Raw genomic sequence first — 16944 nt, forward strand, 5'->3', positions numbered from 1 at the left:
TGACATGTGGCTTTTCAGTCCCAGTGTAACAATACCCACGCAACCCTCCCCCATCCTCACAACCCCCCCACCAGCAAATCCACTCTCTCTTTGACACACATGAATATGTAATGTTTGCACATTGATATTAATGTATTATTTGAGCAGACTGAAGCCTCTCCTGAATAAACCTGTATTTTGATGCACAAGAAGCCTAATGCATTTGGTGATTTGCATGCAATAATAGATTATATGAGAATAAAATGTTGGGTTTGGCTCGAGGCTGTCACTCCAGAACAATGCATGCATCCTTCATAACATCACACATGCCATCTGGCTTAAAAAACACATGAATTTAAATATGCACCCCACAAACCTTGTAATTGCTGGAATTGACCCATCCCGTCAGCTCATCTATGGTTTTATCCAGGCGGGGTTTGTCCTGCTCCACGTCCAAGGACCTCTGCGGGTCGCTCAGGTAGTCTATGAGATCCGGGCCAACCTGCAGCCTCCGGGTCACGTCCTTCTGCAAAACCTGCTGGTAAAAATAGTCCATGTTGTCATTGTCCTCCATCGGGACGCTTTGTGGTCAGTCCTCAGGTTGCGGCGAAACAATAACAACGACAGAATGACTGTCAGAGTCGCGTTCAGAACGCGAGGAACTGAAATGTGGATAAAGCGGAAGTCAAACACTGCTTTTAAAGACACTTAGAGGTCTGTTGTTAGTGCATTAACGTTGAAAGAACGGAAAATAAACAACTTCAACAAAGTTCCCCAGGAACGAAATGGTTGATCCCCCGAAAAAAGTGTTTTTTTACTAAACAATAATAAAGCGGTGTAAAAATAAATTAGGCGGCGAGGCGCGTATAAAAACAGTGGAAATGTATCCGACCAGTCTCGGCTAACACTGTGTTAGCTTTAACCGTTATGGACGAGTATCCTGGGGCCTGCCGCCGGGTCTCCCTTCCCTCCCGGCCACCATTTCAGAAAAGCCCGCTTCTAATCGCTCGTGGAGATGAGTGGATGAGCCGCCGGTCCGTTGCGCTGCTCTCACAGCTCTCGTATTTGGACTTAATCCAGAAATAATCCGCAGTTTGACAGCTGACTTCCGAGCTCAAGACTCTCGCTTCGACCACGGCTACTGGACCGCCGGTAGCCACAATACTGGAGTGTTGAACAGCAGAGCAAACGATACCGAGGAAGAGTGATTGGGCCGAGGCCTTGAGGTCCTTCAACGCCGCACAGATGTCCAGCATGATGCCTGAATGAAAATATGCTCATTCTGTAATTTCTGTACACAATTCATTATTCATAATCGGAGACTGTGTGCAGTATGGCAGAATAGAAAAAAAGTACGTTTATTATATAGTATCAAGAGAGACACTATACATGTTTATTATTATTATTTATTATATGTTGTTGTTGTTGTTGTTGTTGTTGTTGTTGTTGTTGTTGTTGTTGTTGTTAACGTATACTCTCTACTTCCACGAGTGGTACATTTAGTGATTCTAGTTATTCCAGTCTGTTGGCATTTTTCCTTATGGTATTAATGACTGAATAAATTGTTGAAGATTTGAATATATTACTTTGATTAATATTATTTCTTAATTATAACATACCTCGTATCATTATAATATCATATCATAAACGCACACATACACTTGTTTCAAAGAACCATTTTGTGCATTTATAAGCACCAAGAAGATTATACTTGCTTTTGTTTTGAATAATATACACGCTTGTATTTGTTTTCAATATGGTCTTCCATTGCTTTTTTTTTTTTTGTCTTCGTCTCCCCCTAGTGGCATTTGAATGTTTTTCAAACTCAAATATTTGTGCTTGTAAATATTTATGTGCTTGTACATATGCATGTGTATGTGTGTGTGAAAATTACCTTCCTTATAGAGTACAGCATGCTAAAATTAATTTGGTGGTGATGCATAGCACATTAATAGATTTACATTTGTAGAGCCTATATGTTATAATGCAATTCAAAATCCATTTTGAATTGAGATCTTAAAATTGTCTATGCTTATTTATTTATTTAAAAAAAAATTTAATATATAAAAGCATGCCTACACTACAGGACACATGTAGTGGAAAGTAAACAAAATAAAAAATCAGGAGTCGTACTATCTATATTGCATTACCATACATTAGTTTTAGTTTCAGGTCATTATTAAGTGTGTTTAGGTGTTAAAACCGAATTTATTAATCATGCATTATTATAACCACAGGTCAACAATGAAAAATCAACAATGAATGGTGTATATGAAACCATAAGAACTAACCAATCCGGAGTGTGACACACTGCTCAGATCTTTTATTTAAAGAAATGTCACATTAACAACCAGAACACAAGGACATTCAGGTAACTTGTTTCATCTTTGTCAAAAAAATATGGGAGAGAAGGAGGGGAACCGATTAGCCGTTACAGAACAATTCAAAAACAAAAACAAAAAAAACCATCACTTTCGCTGACAGGTTTAGCATTGCCTTCTAAGGTGGTTCCATGGTCGAGATAAAGAATACTGGAATCACTGGTGTATGCATTGATAGGAAATGATGACGACATCATCATCATCATCATCATCATCATATCCAATGGTAAAAACCAGTTAAATATGGGTAAATACAAGAGAAAAGAAATGTGATGAACTTCACCGCAGCCCTGAGTCGAGCATTTCTGTGTCTGTAACCCATCCCTCCCTCCAGTTGCAAAATCAAAGGCACTCGCACCGACAAAAAAAACCTTTTCCATTGATTACATGATCAACTCAGCAGCTGTTTTCATCAGCAAGACTCGTGTTTTTAAATATGCAATGTTATGCATCAAACTCCCTGTTGAACAGTTTTAATGCACGAGACTGTAAACTCAAAGAGACAGTTCACCCAAAAATATCATTCACTTTGTACTAAAAGCCATATGACTTTCTTTATTCTGCGAAACACAAAAGGAAATTTCAGACAGAATGAAACCTTCGGTCATCGCTCATTTTCATTGCATCTTGATCCATACAATGAAAGTGAATGTTGACGGAGACTAACATTTTGTGTTGCACACATTAAAAAAAAAGTCCGGTTTTTGAAGCAAAATGAGGGTGAGCGGATAACAGACATTTACATTTTGGCTGAACTGTCCCTTTAAATCAAGATTGCATGGGTTAAGTTTGATATATTTGCCTTGATGTATTCCAACTGTTGATTTCTGCATCATATTATGCTCAAATCTGATCTAGTTCACGCACAAAAAACATGAAAATTCGGTCATAATTTACTCATGTTGTTTCGAACCTGTATGACTGTGAACTACAACAGATGAGCTTTTGCAGAACGTGGTCCAAACACAGAGACATTTTTCAAAATAGCTTCTTTTGTGTTCCACAGATAAAAGAGAAATTCATACAGGTTTGGAACAGCATGAGGTGAGTAAAAGATGACAGAATTTTCATTTTGGGTGGACTATCCCTTTAATGACATGTAATTGACATAAGGAAATGCCTGAATAAGGAGTGTTCTGAATCCTGTCACATGGCCTGGGCTTTCAATATTGCACTGAAACATTGTGAAACTCAAATATTCCTGATGTACACCCCCCCCCCCCCCTCCCCAACCTTAGCACATGTTGTCTAAAATTTGAACATTCACATCAATTGTGACATACTGTAACTCCACAACTGGAGCAAAATCGACTTTATCTTGCATGCACAATCTCAGTCCTTCTCTTCCCCTCGTCTGCTCACATGATTTCAACTGCGATTTTTTTCGTCCTCTCCAAATTAAGGTGAGCACAAGCAGAAAATAAAAACCATTTCACTCCAGTTTTAATATGGGTTGATTTGTTGTAGTGTTATATTTCATTTTCTATATTTTAACATTCTCACACACACACGCGCGCGCGTGCGCGCAAAACCAGACAGAGACGCTCAAAGCTTCCATCAGGTTTGAGAAAGTCACATGATCAATCGGCGGGAGGCGTACCCTACAAAACTCCAGAGACTTGCATCCTGCTGCTCATTTTCTGTTTTTTTCTTCTTCTATTTGTTCTCAGCGTAATAGAATGCAATCCTATTGGTTGAGGAAGAGGAGCAGGACGTAAACACTGTGTAGTCGTCGTAACGGCATTCAAAATGCCTCAAACAAAGTTTGCGTGTTCCTTCTATATTCAGTAGTTCCATAATGCTTTAAGTATTTTGTTTTCTATATATCCAAAAATGAAATATTTTACATGGTAGCTCCTTGATTTTTCTCCTTGTACATCCAAGTAAGTGGTATTGTATGTACGTAGTATTTGTCACGTTGCATTGTATTTATTTTGCGGTTTTTTTTTTTTGTTCAGGTCCATCACGCTGCCAGGCAAATGCTCAGTGAACAAGCCATGTTCACACAACCTCCTGTAGCCACAACCCCACACAGCGCCTCATAGTGGTGTGGAGCAGGGGCAGGGCGGAGTTTACAGGTTGACTGACAGCTTGGCTTTTCTATGGCGTCTCCAAGAGGCTCCTCCTTCTGTCAGAGTATGACGCAGCAGCGGCAGAGACGCTGGCCTCCTCCGTGGACTGATGGAGGGGGTGTGACCGGGGCGAAGTAAGCGTGGACTTTGATCTCAGGAAGGTGAGCCTACAGGAGAAACAACCACAGAATCAGCCACAATGACATCATAACAACAACTAGATCAAGCAATTTTTCTCTACAAAGTAAAAAAAAAAAAAAAAAAAAAAAAAAAAATCTACAGCCTATCAGAACGTTAGATGAAAAGCTATGTGGACCAATGAGAGTTTTGTTTGGGTGGGGCTATTGACAAAAATAGAAGCCAAATGACCATAATGCCCTATTGCTTGTGACGTTGGTTAGGACCAAAACTCAAATTTAACACAGATTTTAATTGCATGTCACACGGACATGTGTAGAGTAAAACACACATTGGATTTGATCAAGCTATAACTTGTTAGCATACCACGAACATTGTGATTTGTTTAATTGTACAGAGACTTGAGTTGCTGTAGGCAGAAGTGCAGCTATTGGCTCTAAATGACACAACATTACACACAATTTTATAAAGTTGTACCACACGGGAATCAAACCCACAATCTCTGGGTCAGGTGCCCGTCACTCATCTCGTTGCGCCACTGGGAAGACGCGTGTTCACACAGATGCTGAAGTTCTATAGTTCAATAACCAAAATGAAGAATTTGCACGTAAATGCACTGCATTTTGTATTCAGATGAGATCATTCTTAGAAAGTCACCATGTCTGGACCACTTCTGCACCATTTCTGGCCACAGTACCTCTTGCGGACTGGGCATGTGCCACGCTTGATTCGAACCCACGACGTGAAACGTTCGGGGCCTGTGGCTTAGCAGAGTGCGCCACTCAGTTCACGCATATTCATCAGGTTGCTGAGAAGAGCTTTCAGTGTGAGAATGAGCACACACAAAAGCATTACTTAGCATGTAAACCAGATTAGCGTGTTAAGCTAAGTTAATGCTAATGTAGCTTCTAGTTAACCTGAATGCTGAAGAGCCACATTAGAAACAATGGCAACTGGTTAGCATGCTAAGCTAATCAACATAAGACAAGACACACAGGCAAGGTCAGCTTCGGAGAGGTATTACTCAGGAGCGGTAGTGAGTATCAAAATCCGTTGAGTCATTTTTATGGTCCAAAATTCATCTGATCAGATTTTGGACAAAATAAGACAAAATTTGTAGGAAGAATAGCATTTTTCATTTACATCAGAGGCGGACAGGCAAATTGATGGAAAATGAAAAATAAGATATCACCAGAAGATATTGGCATAAACCAAGGAAATGCCCAGAGAAATACAATTTTGAACAATGTTTTCCAAAGTTGTTTTCCTTCAGGAAATGCTGATGATGATACCTACCGAATTTTGTGCCGATATGTCAAATTGTTTAAAAGATATTGAAATTTACGACAAATTAAAAAAATGGCGGCACGATGGTTCGTCCGATCCTGGCAAAATCGGTATCTATGTTTTCGGCGTGACACAAGAAATCCATATCATGATTTTCTGACAAACTGATAAAAAATTATTAGCAAAAATAGTAATTATTAGCATGACCCGTAGGTGGCGCTGTTCCCAACTTTGGCATGGATTCTTAGAACATGGTGTTGATTAGGTCTAGCGAATTTCATTATGGTTTAATTTTGGCCGAGATACAGCCTCTGAACCAATTTGGGGTCGACATTGCTAAGTTCGCGACATCATAATGTGCGGCTCTATAGACTTTATGTAGCTCCGCCCCTTTTCAGCGCTGCGCTCGTTGTCTTTTGACTTCCGGTCTGTATTTTTACAGCGATCTTGCGTATTTATGAATGAACGGCTCGTTTTAAAATCTTCCCGGTCTACTGACATTTGTTAAGACATCTGCTTTAAACATTACAGTCCTCATGATAACTTTCGTTAATTTTACATTACGTAAATCCACTTCAAAAGCTAATTACTCCAGGACAGCAGCGCCATAGAAATATACAGAGCGACCGCAAAAACGGAAGTTAAAAGACAATATTCTAAAGATGGCGGCGCCCTCGTTTCTCTGGCGCATAAGGTCTATACAAAGATCATCAGTGCACATTTTCATAAGAATTCGAAGTAGCAGCGAAAAAACTAAATACTGTACTTTTCAAAATGGCCACTACTGTAATGGGAAGTGTCTTAATGCAAGATGTTGAGTGTAATCAGCATGATTAGAGTAATCGGGTGTACGAAGTTTAATTTTTCTAGATGAAAGGGTTCAAAAATTCAAATGTGAAACTGGTGGTGGCGCTATAGAGTTGATCCTAGAGACCCCAAAGTTGGTCCGATTACTATTTATTATCATCACTACAAGTGTACCAATTTTCATAATTTTCCTACATATGGTTAATTTATAGGTAGACTGTATTAAATAACCTCAGGCTGATTTACTAGAAAAGCGCGAATAAGTGCAAAAAATATCAGCAAAACCGATTTTCAATCTATCCTCTGGTCTATAGTGAGAATAATGCGTCCTGTATGAAAACCTAAACCTCTCCAGTGTTAGACGCTGACCAGGACTACAAGTCACCATGATTGCTATTTGACACAAATTGCTGTTTGATGAAACAGACCAGTTTACCCCTAATGATACCAAGGGCAAATTCATTCAGGCCCATTTTTGACAGGTTTGTTAAGAGATGTGAAATTGGAAAAAAAAAGAAAAGAAAAATGTTTTGTGATTGATCATTGCTCAGGCACTCAAGCCCATCTCCAGCCTTTACACACTGTACTTGTGTTGCTGGTTCTGCAAACGGACACTGCACATTTGAATTCTGCAAATAAATCATTTTAGTCTGTACATGGTTGTTATAGTTAAGGCTATGCGTGGGAGTTGTGACATATCTAGCCATTGTTTTTGACCGACCCGGATTCGTTTGATGCCGGCGCGGGAGACCTGCTGGCAGTCATAGAGCTCAATGCGTTCCAGACGCTGGCAACTCTTGAGATGTTCCAGTGTGATGTCTGTGATCAAGGGGCAGTTGTCCAACTCCACGACCTGCAGACGCTCCTGACCACACACACTGCTGCTCAGATGTCTGATCCCGTCATCTGTTATCAACTCACAGTGTGACAGGCTCTAGAAAACACACACACACATGTAGAAGTGAGCAGGCGAATACAAATGTGCTCTATAATTCCTTTACAGAAAGCCATAAATAACAAGCATGGAAGCAATACTCCCACACACACTCTCTCAAACACTGCTTGGCACTCACCAGCGCCTGCAGGCGAGGGCAGTGGATTGAGAGCTGAACCAGGGTGTTATCAGTCACCTGAATGGGACGTACGGACACAGAACATTAATTTTAGCATGCCGACTAACCAGGATAAACTGCTGCAAGGAAACAGACACAGCTCAAAAGCAGTAAAGAGAAAAACCTCAGGATTTCTTTGAAACTGCACAAGTTAAACTATAATAAATCAAAACAGAAGGAAAAACAGCTTTTTTTTAATCAGTCAACGACAAACCATACATATACATACAGTACAGGCCAAACGTTTGGAAACATTACTATTTTTATTTTTTTTGATATATTATTACAATTTAAAATAATTGGTTTTCAATTTATTATACTTTAAATTATCATTTATTTCTGTGATGCATCATTCTAATATGATGATTCATTATCAAAGTTGGAAACAATTCTGCTGCTTAATATTTTTTCATAACCTGTGATACTTTTTTAGGATATTTTGATGAATAAAAAGTAAAAAAAAAAAAAAGATTAAAAAAAGAAGCACATTTTTTAAAAATAGAAATCTTTTGTAACAACAATATACACGACTGGTCAGTAATTTGGGGTCAATTTTTTCTTTCTTTTTTTGAAATAAATCAATACTTTTATTCAGCAAGGACGTGATAAATTGATCAAAAGTGATAGTAAAGAAGATATTATTAGAATTTTCTTTTTTTTTTTGAATAAATGCAGTTCTTTTTAACCTTTTATTCATCAAATATATTAGGCAGCAGAACTGTCTCCAACACTCATAATAAATCAGAACATTAGAATGATTTCTAAAGGATCATGTGATAGACTGGATGTCACATGTGACACTGAAGACTGGAGTAATGATCTTGAAAATTCAGCTTTGCATCACAGAAATAAATTATAATTTAAAGTATAATAAATTGAAAACCAGTTATTTTAAATTGTGATAATATATCACAATATAAAAAATAAAAAAAAATCTGTATTTTTGATCAAATAAATGCAGACTTGATGAGTAGAAGAAATTTCTTTCAAAAACATTAAAAATAGTAATGTTTCCAAACTTTTGGCCTGTACTATATAAGCATCACATTTTATGTTTTTTATATATACACTACCTTCAAATATTTAGGGTCATTCTTTTAAAGAAATTAATACTTTTATTCAACATGGATGCATTAAATGTTGTTATAAAATAATTATATTTTGAAATAAACACTGTTCTTTTGAACTGTCTATTCATTTAAGAATACAATACGGTTTCCATAAAGACATTAAGCAGCACAAATGTTTTCAACATTGATAATAATCAGAATCAAATGTTACTTGAGCAGCAAATCAGCATATTAGAATGATTTCTGAAGGATCATGTGACACTGAAGACTGGAGTAATGATGCTGAAAATTCAGCTTTGTCATCAAGGGAATAAATTACATTTTAATACATACTGAAATAGAAAACAAATTTCACAATATTAATATATTTTAATCAAATATTTGTAGCCTTGGTGATTGTATTATTAGCCACAATAACTATATAGCACATTATATAATATAATACCAACAAAAAGATATATATTTTACCGTTTCACAAAAGTGAAACTCGCCCAATGACAGCTAGGCCAAATACAACAGCTTTTCTGAATTATGGATTTAATATAAACTCACCAAAATACATTCCTCTAAATCCATCTTCTCCATTTCATGACAATTCTAAAACAGAAGGAATAGTTTGTTTAGGAATCCTGTCATCAGCTCAAAGCATGCTCTCCGAATCCGTGCGTTTATGCTTTGGGGTGTTCGTGTGATTACTCACTCTGGCAAGAACAGTAAAACCAGCATCAGTCACATGTGAGCAGCGAGCAGCCTCCAGGATCCTGAGGAAAACACAAGCAGATGAGAATGAATGACTGTGTGTGTGTGTGTGTGTGAGTGTGTGTGTGCGCTGATCTGCGTACAGATGAAGAAAGCTTTACTTGAGCTGTTGGCAGTTGAGGCCGAGGGCAGTCAGAGAAGCGTCTGTGATGTTGCTGCATCCAGACACACACACCATCTGCAGTTTGTGACAACCCCGGCACAAACTCACAAAGCCGTCATCTGTGATTTGCTGCAAGATGGATAAACCTTGTTAGGGTTCTAATGTGTATTGTACTTTTTTTTTTCTTTTTTTTTAAGATGCAATAATTAAATCCAGAATTGTAACAAGTCTTACGGTGCATGATTGCATGTTGATTGTCATGAGCTCAGGACAGTGCTTTTGAAGGTGCTTCAGTGCAGCATCATCAAGCTGAAATGACATATTTAAAGTCACCATGAAATCAAAACTGACCATTCTTGTTTTTTTTAATGGAATATTGCAGTGTTTATTATTATTATGCATGATTTATCCGTGCTCATCTTTTTCTATATTATTCATGTGGCTCATAATCTTTCATCGCAATTACTCCCCCTCCCCCTTTCAGCGACATCTCTTCTCTGATGATGCGTTTACTGGCGCGAGGGCGGGGCAACCTGTCACTCACATGAGATCGACCAATAGCAAACCACGACCATCTGATCAATTCCCCATGAACAAAATCAAGTTCCATCCTAAATTTTTTCATCCGAGCGGATATACATCACAATTGGGAAGAAATTTCCATTTCATGCCGACTTTAACAATCATCATGTGTTTTGTGTTTTTATATATATGTGTACCTGTGTGCAACCTCTCAGAAACAGAGCTCTGAGAGCTGTGCAGCCACGGCTGAGAGCCTCGATGCCATCACTCATGATCTGATCACACCAGGACAGGTTCAGATTCTCCAACATACGACAGCCCTCACTAGAAGACAGAAAGAGCAAATGAAGAGGGTATGAAGCAACCAAACTCAAACACCACTGCACTATCCAAACCTAAACACAAAAAGAAACCAAAATAAACACTACCGTTCAAAAGTTTGGGGTCGCTAAGATTCTTTCTGACAGTAAAGACGTTTGTAATGTTACACAAAATTTATATTTCAAATTAATGCTGTTCTTTCTACTTTTTATTCATCACAGGATCCTCAAAAGACATGGTTTCCACAAAAATTTTAAGCAGCACAACTGTTTTCAATATTGATAATAATAAAAAACATTTCTTGAGCAGCAAATCAGCATATTAGAATGATGTCTGAAAGATCAAATGTGATGCTGAAAATTCCGCTTTACATCACAGGAATAAATTACATATTAAAATATACAGAAATAGATAAGAGTTATTTTAAATTGTAATAATATTTCACAATATTACGGTTTTTACTGTATTTTTTTCAATCAAATTAATGCAGCCTTGGTGAGTATAAGATACTTCGGTTACACTTTATTTTAAGGTGTCATTGTTACAGTGTAATTATATATTTAAGAAACTACATGTACATTTGGTTGAGGGTTAGTTGCATGTAATTATGCATAATTTACTGTTATTACTATGGTAAGGACATGTAACACATGTAACAAGGACACTGTCAAATAAAGTGTTACCGTGACTTCTTTCAAAAACATAAAAAAAAATATTACCATCCCGAAACCTTCGAACGGTAGTGTAGTAATTTAAAAGACGAATACACTTTTGAACAGCTAACCAACAGAACAAAAAAACAACAATAATTCAAGAGAAAATACAATAAATTAAAATTAAAATAAATTTCAGGGGATAATAAACCCTGTTGAGGATCAATAAACCATCCAAAATTTCTTTCAAAATAATACTATAATAAATAGAAGCATTATTTTTTTTTCAAAATATGTTTTCTGTATTTCAAACCATACCATGTGCTGTTAAAGCTGTGAGAATATAAACAGCAATTTTCTGAAATGTCTAACAGTGAGTTAATAATTGTTCCTTTAGTCACTGTTCAAATTTTCACTCTCTGAATTTCCTGTTTCCCCAGCTCATACAGTATAACCTACTGCAACTGTGGAAAAGATTCATTAAAGAAAGGTGACAGAGGTGACAGACTTTACAATCATTAACAAAAGTCATCCTCTTGACACAGTGAAATCCAATCTGAGCTGTAATTTAACACTTCCTGGTTTAGTTTTAAAGACTTTTGAGCTTTGAGGTCATCTATATGCCAGTGTATTCCTAAAACATTTTGCAGACACAGGAGTTTGAAATTGTCTTTCACTCATGGCAAAAGCAATCAAAAATACTGATGACCTATTTTGCACTTATGTTTTTCATGGCTTAATGATCAAAACAAAACAAATCACCCCGGCTTAAATTTTGGCCCCCTAGTCCTTTTAACTTCCCCCCACCTTAAGGCCTTAAGTGCATGATTGGTGATGGACACGCAGGAGGTCAGGTCAAGGTGACGGAGTTTGGAGCAGAACTTGCTAAGGCTGATGCAGGTGGAGTCCGTGATCTTGGTACAGCCGTTGAGGTTCAGATGTTCAATGTTGCGACAGTTCTGAGCAAAAGTCCTGTCAAATCAAATTAAACCTCTCATGTTAAACTGAAAAACTAAACACTAAAAAAAAAATGGACAGTGCAAAACAACAAGTGATCCTTAAACCATTTCCGAACCAGCCGCAATACGACCACGACACGTCATCTGTCATAGCGAAAGCTAAACTTCTGCACAATCCAATCAGCTGTCTCGGAGATATTTGATATATAATGTAAAGTTACTTGTAGGACCAATGAGATTTCACAGTGGGCAGGGCTTATTAGTGGGCCAATAATTTCATAGTGATTTTAATTCAATAAATGTATAATAAATAATAAATATAATAATATATTAAATAATAATATTATAAATCAGTGATTTATTTAAATAATTTTAATTTCATAGTGGGCGGGGCGACCCCTATTTAATGTAAAATAGGAACCGCAACAAAACACCCTATCGCTCTTCAACAAATCAGCCAGTGAGAGCAAACACTGATGTACTGAGATTGATAACTTAAAGCCTTTATGTATAACGCATTATTCATAATGTATGTTATAATGCATATCTGTTCATAAATAAATGTACCCAAAGTTAAAATGCATTATAATATTTGCAGATTCCTCGTTAATTCTGAAATGTAGTTGTTTGTCCTGTGTTTTAATGCATTATAGTGTAACAATAAATAGATAAGTGTATTATAACAGATGTTACAATTATTCATGAGATCTTACATGCATTATATACAAGGCATAATTAATGCATTAAAAATACTTTTATAATGCATACATATAAAGGCTTTAAGTAAAGTGTTAGCGAAATAACTTTTATCACTCGCTACTTTGAGTTGCTGAAATGCACCCAAGTTTGATTGGACAGATTCATTAACTGCATGAACTGTGCAATCCTTCATTTAATTAACAAAAACTTCTGTGGCTCACTTCATGGAGGCATCTCCCACACTGAGGCAACCCCGAAGACTGAGCTGTCTCAGAAAACCTCCACATCGCTTCGAGATGTTCTCCACCACACGTCCCTGAGAGAGAGAGAGAGAGAGAGAGAGAGAGAGAGAGAGAGAGAGAGAGAGAGAGAGAGAGAGAGAGAGAGAGAGAGAGAGAGAGAGAGAGCTCAGGCACAGAGGATCAGGGATGACGTTACAGTCTATGGATTCAGTAGAAAAGCCTACTGACCCAGTGTTAATCCACACACACACACACACACACACACACACACACACACACACACACACACACACACACACACATACATATAACGCCCACAGACGGACAATTTCCAGCACAGAGAAACATATTACAGATGAAATTCTGGTACATACAAAGCAAAAACCAATAACACACACAAGACTGTATCTGCAAACACAAACCAAAACATTTACTTTACACAAGCTTTTTCACCTCAATGTCCGTCTGAAAGTTGAAGAGATCAATCTTCTGCCAGTTGCTTCCATCTAAAGCGAGAACATTCCAAGCCTGTTCATCCGCAGGGAAAAGGAGGAAGCATTGTTAGCAAAATACCTTAATTCTACACAGTTTTGTTTCATTTGATCTAAACAAACAGTTGAACATACCTTGGATACTTGAGCACACCTGCACAATGTAACTACATCCAGGTAGGAGAAAATCCTGAAATAAAGAAAGATTTTTGATTACTTGTTCATTAATGTCTTTTCTCTCTCTAGCCACTTCCTGTAATGCTTTGGCAGTACGTACAATAGGTCAAATATGTAAATCAATCTAAATTTGAAAAAATTAGATAGACAGACAGACAGACAGACAGATAAACGATAGATAGATAGATAGATAGATAGATAGATAGATAGATAGATAGATAGATAGATAGATAGATAGATAGATAGATAGATAGATAGATTTAGATAGAATGACAGAAGGATAGATAGAATGACAGAACGACAGATAGATAGATAGATAGATAGATAGATAGATAGATAGATAGATAGATAGATAGATAGATAGATAGATAAACAATAGATAGATTTAGATAAAATGACAGAAGGATAGATAGATGGACAGATAGATAGACAGATAGATAGATAGATAGATAGATAGATAGATAGATAGATAGATAGATAGATAGATAGATAGATAGATAGATAGATAGATAGATGGTACTATACGGTTGTCCGGACCACACGATGGCCTACCCCTAACCCCGCCCCTAAACCTACCCATCACTGGGGTTAAGACCAATCAGGGATGACTATACCGGACTAAAAGACACATGTGTGGTCCGGATAACCGTATAGTTCCAGATAAACAATAGATAGATTTAGATAAAATGACAGAAGGATAGATAGAATGACAAAAGGATAGATAGATAGATAGATATGACAGAAGGATAGATAGATAGATAGATAGATAGATAGATAGATAGATAGATAGATAGATAGATAGAATGACAGAAGGATAGATAGATAGATAGATAGATAGATAGATAGATAGATAGACGGATAGACGGATAGATGGATAGATGGATAGATAGATAGATAGATAGATAGATAGATAGATAGATAGAATGACAGAAGGATAGATAGATAGATAGACAGACAGACAGACAGACAGACAGACAGACAGACAGATAGATAGATAGATAGACAAACTTATTACAATTTATTACATCTATTGCAATAAAAGTCATTCATTATGATTGCCTCACCTGAGCAGAAGCTCTTTGGGAAGTTTTTTGTTAATAAGGGCCTCATCACTGTTTGAGAACACCTGGACAATATGAAATGAAGCAGATGCATTATATAAGCTCATACAGGACCAGTTATGCTCATGCACAATCAATAGGCTATGCTCAAAGCTGGTTCAGACGCGCCTCGCCCTGGTGCAATTCAACGCTTAACACTTGCACAAGGAGGACAAATAACATCAGTGAGCGTCTTAGATAACACACGGCTGCTTTGTGAGATCTTCTCAAACCAATCAGCTTGATCTAAACTCCCAGAACAGCAGCCAACTCGAACGTTAAACGGATTCATGCGCAACGCCCGTAGCTGACACGGTCAGCTGGTGCCGTTGTGTTAGAACGGGATTACCCTTGACGAACAAAAGCCTTAACACGGCACGTAAAAATAGTCCAAAACACACACACACACACACACAGTACCCTTGCAGACACACACGCGCGGGCACGCACGCAGTCAGCCACTCACGCGCGCGCGCGCCCACCAACACAAACATACGCTTAAACACACTGTCATCGCTCAGACAGCCTGCCACCGCCCGTTATTGTTTCCTCGGACAAACTATAACAGTTCAACAGTCACGTCCACGGTTCGCTCGATATGAGTTACCTCAAATCTGCCCTTGGTGATGCCGTTCATGTCTGTTGCAGTGTCAATAATAAAGACAGTCCTCGGCGAGCGCTGCGCACAGCGACGTTTGCGCGTTTTGTCAACTCTGGCGATCAAACTATCGTGAGACAGACGCGCAGCTGTAACGTGTGGCCTGCTAGCCGTTCGTGTTCGCGCTGGTAACCGGAGAAATCCCGGGCTGGCCGCCGTCCGTGAACCATCACACAGCCAAAATAACAATAATAACATGGACGGAGCAGACTGCTGCTCTAACATCACTTCCGCCTCCCGAGCTGCCTCTCTGACTACATTTCCGCTCGAGTGCAAATTCCTGCCTGAAGTGAGTGCTGCTTAATCTTTAAACCGCGCCAATAATATGCAGGAACTGTCTGGGAAATAAGCTTGAAGAATAATCACTTTTAGTTGCACTGGAGCTAAGACGCGCTCGTGCGCTCTAGGGGTTCAAAACAGTGGCTGCCGTGACGTCACTTTTGCGGGAAAAACACGCGTGGTGGGTTTGTTTTGATAATGATGCGAGGTCGCATAGGTGTGTCGTGGTTAATGCACAAGTGGAAGTGTAGGGAATGGAGAATTGGCTTATTATTCATACAGATAGTTCTGTCATTGACAATAATATTTGCATTTAATCTTGAGTTATCTTTTATCTAACCAACACACATAAATCAAACATTTCCACATTTAAAGGGATAGTTCACTCAGAAATGTAAGTATTGTCATCATTTACTCACCCTCATGTTCCCAAACCTGTATGAGTTTCTTTCTTCTGTTGAACACAAAAGAAGATATTTTAAAGAATGTGAGTAATCACACAGTTGATGGACCCCATTGACTACCATAGTATTTTTTCTTTTTCTACTATGGATGTCAATGGGGTCCGTCAACTGTCTGGTTACAGACATTCTTTAAAATATCTTCTTTTGTGTTCAGCAGAAGAAAGAAACTTATGGGTGAGTAAATGATGACAAAATTATTATTTTTTTATTGTATTTAAATGTAAAAAAAAATATATATATATAATGCCCTGGTTTATGAAGTTCTATGAACAACATCAGATGTTAAACTGTGAAACCAGTTACCTGAGATCGTTAAACATTAAATTCAGCCTCAGCTTTTTCAGTTTGACATTTGATTAGTTTATAGACAGATTCCCGTCTGTGTTTACACATCTTCAGCAATACTGAAGGTCAAAGATTATTTGAGTCACGATGACTTCAGAGGTCTAAATGAAATTGTAATGCATCATTTTGTCTGAATAAAATACAACAGAGTAAAAGTACAGGTTCAGTAATACTTCAGTGAGGTACAAATTCTCCAAAAATAATACTTAAGTAGCCTATAGTAATGAATTATACATTTTCTACAGCCATGCACTAGTTATTCTTAACACAGTCTGGTTGTTATAAAATGCACATTTATGTGCATGAAAAAGGAATGTTTACCATTA

General features: G+C 37.8%; 2 protein-coding genes across 2 annotated transcripts in view; both read right to left on the bottom strand.

The window, feature by feature from the left end:
• The window catches only part of clasp2 (cytoplasmic linker associated protein 2), a 63061-nt gene extending 61731 nt beyond the window's left edge, over positions 1–1330 (bottom strand). Inside the window, 1 exon segment of the mRNA XM_082185820.1 lies at positions 356–1330. Within this exon segment, the coding sequence (XP_082041946.1) occupies positions 356–553 (198 nt within the window). The 5' untranslated portion in view covers positions 554–1330.
• Positions 1331–2287: 957 nt separating this feature from the next.
• On the bottom strand, positions 2288–15972 carry fbxl2 (F-box and leucine-rich repeat protein 2). The gene is made up of 14 exons (XM_082185909.1): positions 15480–15972; positions 14837–14898; positions 13731–13785; positions 13558–13632; positions 13084–13178; positions 12012–12176; positions 10428–10554; positions 9943–10017; positions 9707–9837; positions 9547–9607; positions 9399–9443; positions 7738–7794; positions 7386–7598; positions 2288–4599 (listed from the first exon to the last, which is right to left on the bottom strand). The coding sequence occupies exons 1-14, from the start codon at positions 15753–15755 to the stop codon at positions 4492–4494; spliced, it is 1545 nt and encodes a 514-aa protein (XP_082042035.1). The 5' UTR covers positions 15756–15972; the 3' UTR covers positions 2288–4491.
• Between the last annotated feature and the right edge of the window lie 972 nt (positions 15973–16944).

The sequence above is a fragment of the Leuciscus leuciscus genome, assembly GCF_965113295.1.
Source record: "Leuciscus leuciscus genome assembly, chromosome: 12".
Classification (NCBI taxonomy): domain Eukaryota; kingdom Metazoa; phylum Chordata; class Actinopteri; order Cypriniformes; family Leuciscidae; genus Leuciscus; species Leuciscus leuciscus.

Coding starts and splice junctions, on each gene's coding strand:
- fbxl2 (XM_082185909.1), bottom strand. CDS start 15,755: ATGTTAGAGCAGCAGTCTGCTCCGTCCATGTTATTATTGTTATTTTGG. Junction 13,179..13,557: donor ACTTTCAGACGGACATTGAG/GTGAAAAAGCTT, acceptor TCTCTCTCTCAG/GGACGTGTGGTGGAGAACAT. Junction 10,018..10,427: donor TTCTGAGAGGTTGCACACAG/GTACACATATAT, acceptor ATGTCATTTCAG/CTTGATGATGCTGCACTGAA.